At 40.0% G+C, this 6,799-nt stretch overlaps 1 protein-coding gene across 3 annotated transcripts; it reads right to left on the reverse strand.

Annotated features, from left to right (window-relative positions):
• Nucleotides 1-21: 21 nt before the first annotated feature.
• ppp1r42 (protein phosphatase 1, regulatory subunit 42) lies at nucleotides 22-4,480 on the reverse strand. Of its 3 annotated transcripts, none has more exons than XM_085468471.1 (7): nucleotides 4,328-4,480; nucleotides 4,077-4,243; nucleotides 3,852-3,990; nucleotides 2,893-3,009; nucleotides 1,198-1,315; nucleotides 505-568; nucleotides 22-128 (listed from the first exon to the last, which is right to left on the reverse strand). In XM_085468471.1, exons 1-7 carry the CDS (start codon nucleotides 4,457-4,459, stop codon nucleotides 104-106), a joined length of 762 nt encoding a protein of 253 aa, XP_085324597.1. In that variant the 5' UTR covers nucleotides 4,460-4,480; the 3' UTR covers nucleotides 22-103. The 3 variants fall into 3 exon arrangements, with proteins under 3 accessions (XP_085324597.1, XP_085324595.1, XP_085324596.1); XM_085468469.1 differs by lacking the exon at nucleotides 505-568 and adding an exon at nucleotides 891-1,023; XM_085468470.1 differs by lacking the exon at nucleotides 22-128 and adding an exon at nucleotides 891-1,023 and having other exon boundaries at nucleotides 504-568.
• Nucleotides 4,481-6,799: the final 2,319 nt, after the last annotated feature.

Below are 6,799 nucleotides of genomic sequence, written 5' to 3' on the forward strand. Positions count from 1 at the left end.
CACGGTTAGTCGTGGGTGAAGATTTTGGTGCACTTGTAGGTTTGTCTTAAAGCAACCACATGACTGCAGACAGCTGATGAGACAGCTAAAAGATCAAGGGTATTTACAGAAACTGGAATTTTTCTGCCCTGGAAGATAAGAGAGAGAGAGAGAAAAAAAAATCAAATGCTGACAAATAAATATTATCTCTATAATTGTTTTATGGCTAAACTGAAATGTCTTTAATCTTATGTAAAATCAGTAAAACTGATGGTTCCTTTCAGGTTTTCAAGAAAAAAAGATAGGAAGGAGAATGAAGCAAAACTAACTGACTCTTACAATAAAATATGAATTTCTCTAGCAATGTTCACTTTTTTTGGAGGCAGGGGGGGACTTTAAGAATTGGGGTCAGCCTACCATCAGCAGTTATTACTTATGATTTGGATTCAGTCTGCAGTTAAATAATTTAGTAAGTCATGACATAGATGTGCCGAATGTAGGCTTTTTTAAACTGTGATACTGGACCTGAGAGACTGCTGTGGCTTCCACCTCTGCATGTTAGCGTGGCTGTGACCCATGTTAAATTCATCTGAAATATAAACAAAGCCAAGTACTGCTACTACTACTGAAATTTGCATGGGTGTGAAGTCACCCAGCGGCCTTATGAACTTATGTAAAACTCAATTCAGACTTTTTTGTGATTTTCACATTAATCTAAAAACTGATAGTATGGTTTTCCAGTATTGTTATACATATTAGCAGATCCACAGTAGCCTTACTAAAGCAAAGAAGTGACTTAATGGACCATGCAAAGACGAAAGGGAGAATTAAATAGCAAAAACAGGAGGGAAAAATGACTGTAAACAAGGTTGGTGGATTTTTAAAAAAAATGTACAAATAAAGTAACTTACTTGTTAGAGAATAAGGGATGAGTGCTCCAGACATCATGCTTATTATTTTTTTTCTTCTTGGCCTCCCTGGATGCTTTCCAGTTAATAAGAAACTCTCTGGTTAAGTCATTAATCTCCCTTCCATCAAGAGCCTCTATAAGAAATGTTTTAACCAAACAAACATTGAAAATAAAAACATAAAATGAACTATTGTGAATGTTTTGATTTTATCCTTAAGAGTGTTTCCTAAATTTAAGTCACAGCAAAATAATGAAAGCGTATTTTCAAATTAGAAGTGAACTGAGCAAACAAATGATTATTATTTTACCGAGGCTTGTGCACACGGTTATCAGGCGGTCTCTGTACTTTGGTTTTTTACACACAGGATTTCCACTCAAATCCATTAGAAACAGCTGAGGCCAGTGGCTGAACACATCTTCTAGCTCCTGAAAATAAACACAGAGCAGGAAATCTGCTATAATCTGTTGTGTCTGAATCCCTAATTATTCTACTGGAAACACTGTGTCTCTAAGGTTATTGTCTACACATCAAACAATAGCCCAGTTTGTTTAAAACAGATATAATGCAATCTTATGATTGCTATACAGATGATCATAGGGAAAAAAAGAAAGGTGTGAGTGAATGGTAATATGAAGTATAAGGGCCAATAGAAAGTGCATAAACAACACATCAGTCTGTTTTAATAAACAGTGTCGCCGGTGTCATGTAACTACAAGTTTTCTCCTGGGGCAGTGTGAGGCTGGCTCCTCCAGCGAGTAGCCTGCAGTTGTATGTTTATCTAAAGGCACATTAATCCAAGCCTGGAAATATGAATACTCTCTGGACACGCTCTGATTGTTCATTGCCTTCCTGTCTTGGCCAAAGCGCTTCCACTTTTCCAGCTTGAGCCGCAATCAGTTCAGAGGGGGACCCCTGAGCACCACGCGCTCCCAGGCTTTGATAAATGATCGTGTCAGGGCCGTCACTCAGAAGGCCCTCACTGAAGAGGAGCCCAGCGCCAAATTGCCCCCCACGCGGGGCGTGGAGAACAGCAGAGGCTGAATGCTCACTGAGCTTGGCCGGCTCTCTCACTTCCACTAATGATGGGCCAGTTATGAACCTGTATTTGACCAGAGCTTCGATTCCCCCTGTCCTCTCTGCCCCGCGCACAGCTAACTGCCTCAGAAGATGCTCCCCATTTGTCACCCGGGCTGACTGCCTGTCATAATCTATTTTAAAAATCCATAATGTTTCCTCTGGACTCTGACCAAATGGTGCAGAAGAAAAAATTGATCCTTTGGAGGGCTGTCTTTGCGCAATCGATAGTGGCAGACGGGTTGTATAAATTATAGGAGACATCTGCTAAAAAAAATGACACGTGTACAACAATTACCTGCATCAACGATCTCCAAAGAAAGTCTTCTGTTTTAAGAAGGTAGTAAAGTCAACTACAAAGTGCTTTCATTGCGTCATCCTGCTATTAAATGCCAATAAGAGGCAAGAATTACACCCTTTCAAATAAAGCCATCAACTTTTTCAGTTAACAGATGAGTTTAAACAGAGATATCATTGCCATCATAGCGTCAGGGAGTCTAATAAATCTCATAAAGTGATACAGCGGGGGTTTGCGACATCAAATAGACGATTCCAAGGCAGAGAGGAAAAATCAACCTTCCAAGGAACGGGAGAAACTTGTGCTTGTTTGAAGCTGTCAGCGAGAAAATTCTCGGGGGAATGGTTCGCTGATTTGTTGAATAATTCTGACCCTGTGCGAGTCGTGGAGACTGGGAAGCTCTGGCGGGATTTGCAGGATTTAGTTCCTTACAACCCCGCTATCCATATCATTTCACACATCAGTGCAGAAAGCCATGGAACAATGTTAATGCTGACCTGATCAGGCATGCATAGTTGCTGTGAAGGGGTAGTATTTACTTTGACTTCACGTGCACTCACTTTCTAATTGAGTCACACTGCAGCAGGAGCCTTGAATGACATCAAGTAAGTCCTGAAAACGTATATTTACCTCAATACTGCACAGCTTATTGTCTGCAGCAGAAAAATGCTGGAGCTCCTTCAGCACCACCAGGTCTCTGATATCATCGATGTTGTTGTTATTAATATTCAGGACACACAGAGATTCCTGAACAAAGAATTTGCAGAATTCATATTAATGTAAAGAAAATAGTTCATGTTACAGTCAGTACAATGACAGACTACTACAAACAGATCCTAGACTATAACGTATATATGAAACATATTTTTTATGGTCAAATCAACTTGATATTAAACTACAGGTATTCAAATATGCAACGCAACTTCCAAAGAAAAGACAAAAATCATTTGCACCCACCCAAGGAAAATATCTGCAATACCATATATCAGAGCTTAAAGGAAGCAGTACTAGTTGGTCCAAACTACATTTACTTTTATCTCTTTATTCACTTGTAAGCACTCTTAAGCATGTGGATATGTTGTCTTTACATATATATATGTGTGTGGTGCAGTTGCAAAATGTTCACCCTGGTTAGAAGTTTCACAATGGCTCATTTATAAAACGCTGGAACTCTTTAAATTTGCACAGCAATTTCTTTAATTTATCTAAACAAACAAGAAGCTGAGACTTCTGGTGTGTTTATCCATAGCATGGGCAGTAAACGAAGCAAACAGACTCAACTGATTTGTCAGACCAGAGGGAGCAACAGAGATCTCTTTGACATCATCAAACCCTGCACAATATTGCTCTTACACGGATCAGGGGAAATCTCAGATCTCTCTTTCACTGGATGTGATAACCTACACATGGGTTGACAGCTCACACACATCTTTGTGCATGAAAAGGGAATGTCAGACCTTCGTCTGGTCTTTCGATAGCTTAAAAACGTATAATGAATCAACCATGGATAACTTAAGTTATTTGGAAGTGTGGGAGATGTTTTGTTCTGATACTATTAGTGAGCCGAACAGAGTAAAAATAGGTCATACAGCGAGGGAGTCGAGAGTCCTGGGGTCAAAGAGCAACTTTTCCCCCGGTGTCAGTCTTTGATTCTCCACATGAAGCTCTTTGAGCTGATGGAGCTGCTCTAAGCCCTCCACCACAGCAATTCTGTTCCCCCCGAGATACCTGCAGAGCAGCGAAAATAACATACATGTTCAAACACACACCTCCCACTTCATATATTTATCACCAATCAGTTGAACTTTACTCACAGTTTAGAGAGGTTCTGCAGATTGTGCAGATTGTCTATATGGGTTATGCTGTTGTTCTGCATATAGAGATGCGTGAGGTTGGAGGCAAAGCTGAGGTTGCCAATGTAAGTGATGTTATTATCATACAGGTAAAGAACGGTGAGGTTTGTACACATTGAAAGATCTCCCTTGAAAATCAAGAAAATTAGGCATTAAAATTAGTAAATTGAAAAAACAGAATTAAAGAAGTGTTAAAGATGCTGGTTACTTACAATATCTTCAATATTCTTGTTAGAAAAGTGGAGGTGGGTGAGTGTCTTGAGGTACTCTGGGAAGGAGAGGCCCCTTTTCTTTTTGAAGTGCTTTCTAGACTTAGCAATCAGATCTACGGTCAGATGTACCATGTTGGCTTGTCACAATCTCGGCTTCAGCCAAGCATTCAGCCCACAGCAGTGACTATGGGTTGGCTGTGTCTAAAACATATAAATATTTCCTCTGAATATTTGCTGACAGAAAAGTATTCTTTTTACATTTGTAATAACCTTGTACAGAAATTTCAATGGTCTAAAACCTAATCACGTCATGGTTTGAAATAACTAATGGAAAATTATATGATTTTAGGTGACCACTGTGTTTTTATATAAGGCTTGTGTACTAAAATGACCTGACCGTGAGGTATACAATTATACTTTTTGAGTTTAATTTCCTCAGGTATTAAGCTTAGGTTGTATTAAGTATACAACTGTGTACGCGTGTAGTTAAAAGATAGTGTTGGGGAGAGGAGAGCAGAGTGATGTGACAGCAGGTCTCATCCACGCTTGATCTCAAGGCTTCAGGTCGGTGGTGTAAGGAAAACTAGACACTGATCGATAACTGAACTCAAACACTCCTGGGCCTGGGGTTTTCAGGGACGGCGGTTTGTCACTGTCAAAGAAAATCCACGCTTATAGCAGTGCATACGGGCAGGGAGTAACATACTGAAGTGGATAAACTCCAAAGCAACAGTGAAAGGAAGGAATCGGGTCCTTTTTATGTTGTGTAGCTTCGCTAGCACAACAAATATAGCCCCAATATTAGCCTCTTAACTACATCTAACACGAAGTTCTACGTTTCCGCTAAATATTCTTCAGGTGTAAAAATCAAATATATAAATAGTTAACTGCATTCTCCTACCTTTCAACGCCGGCAAGGGGGTTTAAAACGTATGTTATAGCTACACAGTTTTCAAGCGTGTTGGGCTTTTTTGTTTGAGATCGTGAACATGGTTTCTATGGAAACAACGGAAGTAGCGTCCGCGAGACACAACAGAATTCCACGGGTCACTGAAATTGGCGCAACACCAGCGAAGCGGAAGTAGGCTATTAAGTAGCTAACTGGGGGACTAGTGTACTGAAAAGTCCCGAACAGCTAACATGATAGTAAAACTTCCAGATTGAAAAAAGCTTTTTTATGTTTTTATTTTAGGGGAAAGTCGGTAAACTTTAAATTTTGTCATGACCTGGGTTTCCTTTGAAGGAGTGACTTGCCTCTGCTTATGCAGCAGCCCTTGGTGGGGAGGAAGCGGGATCAATCATTCTCACAGCAAAACTGCTCTTTCCATCTCCTGATTAGTGTGGTCATTAGATCTATGCCGCCTATTGGACAACAGCAGGCTTTTAACTATCTGTCAAAGCAGTGCCATATACATTAAAAACGCTTCTTAAATCATTTTATTTTACGATGTTTCTTTTTCACAGTCATGCAAGCAGAAACCTTTTTGTACTAACGGGAACATACTTCAGAATTAGAAATCTGTTGAAAAGGATCGTTTAATTTTTTTTGGCTGCCCACAATTTGACTTGATTAGAATTTACATAAATGTTCTTATTGCAGCTTTAGTCATGCATACAAATGTCCATCTGGTGATAATCACAATATTTACATATCCAACAAGTTCAACATGTTTCTTAAATCATGCAAGACCAAACATTAGGTTAATCTATTTTAGAAGTGCATATTTTAAATACCTCCTCAGCACTGACAGTCAGACATGTAATACATTTAAATATTTGGCGAAAATACAAACTAGTCAATAGACTGACTGCAAAAACCTTACTCAATGATTTCATATTCCTAAACTTCATGAAATCTAATCTAATAAGTTCCATCTTCGTAAACCAGTACACCAAAAGTTCTCAGTTTTAAGACACGGGTTAAATCATGGTTAAGTAAAATCATTATAGCAAGTGGTGCCAAAGCTCATGCTTATGAGAAAAAACAGGCACCTCCACTCTCCCACTGGGATTCTCTCCTCTGCAATACATGACATCAAAAATATACATGTAGCCATTACAATACCATAGAAAAAGACATTACACAACCCCAGGCCAAAGGAACAGGAAAAAAAAAAAAGGGAAAAGAAAGAAAGGCAGACTCGGCGAGTGTCTGCTTCGATGGAGAGCAGGCGCGTCGGGTGAATGGACCCCAGTGTGCACGGCTTCTGTTTCTGCCCTGCATCACTGCCACACCACAACCTGACGAGCTGGCCGCTCTGCCACAGCATACCACCGAGGGCCAAACTGTGCTGGGAGCAACTCCGCAGAGACATCTCACGCATGGCAGTCGATTCCCGCTGAGCCTAAGCAGAAGCTGTAGTTTGTTGTTCCATTATGTAATGCTATGACAGGCTACACCACTTGAATGACTGACTGGTGCTAGGTTAGACTGAGCGTTAAATGTGACCACACCGATGTGTTATTTAAATG

The sequence above is a fragment of the Copadichromis virginalis genome, linkage group LG9 (genome assembly GCF_057382275.1).
Source record: "Copadichromis virginalis isolate Kocher_CV1m ecotype Utaka linkage group LG9, C_Virginalis_male_GT1.1, whole genome shotgun sequence".
Classification (NCBI taxonomy): domain Eukaryota; kingdom Metazoa; phylum Chordata; class Actinopteri; order Cichliformes; family Cichlidae; genus Copadichromis; species Copadichromis virginalis.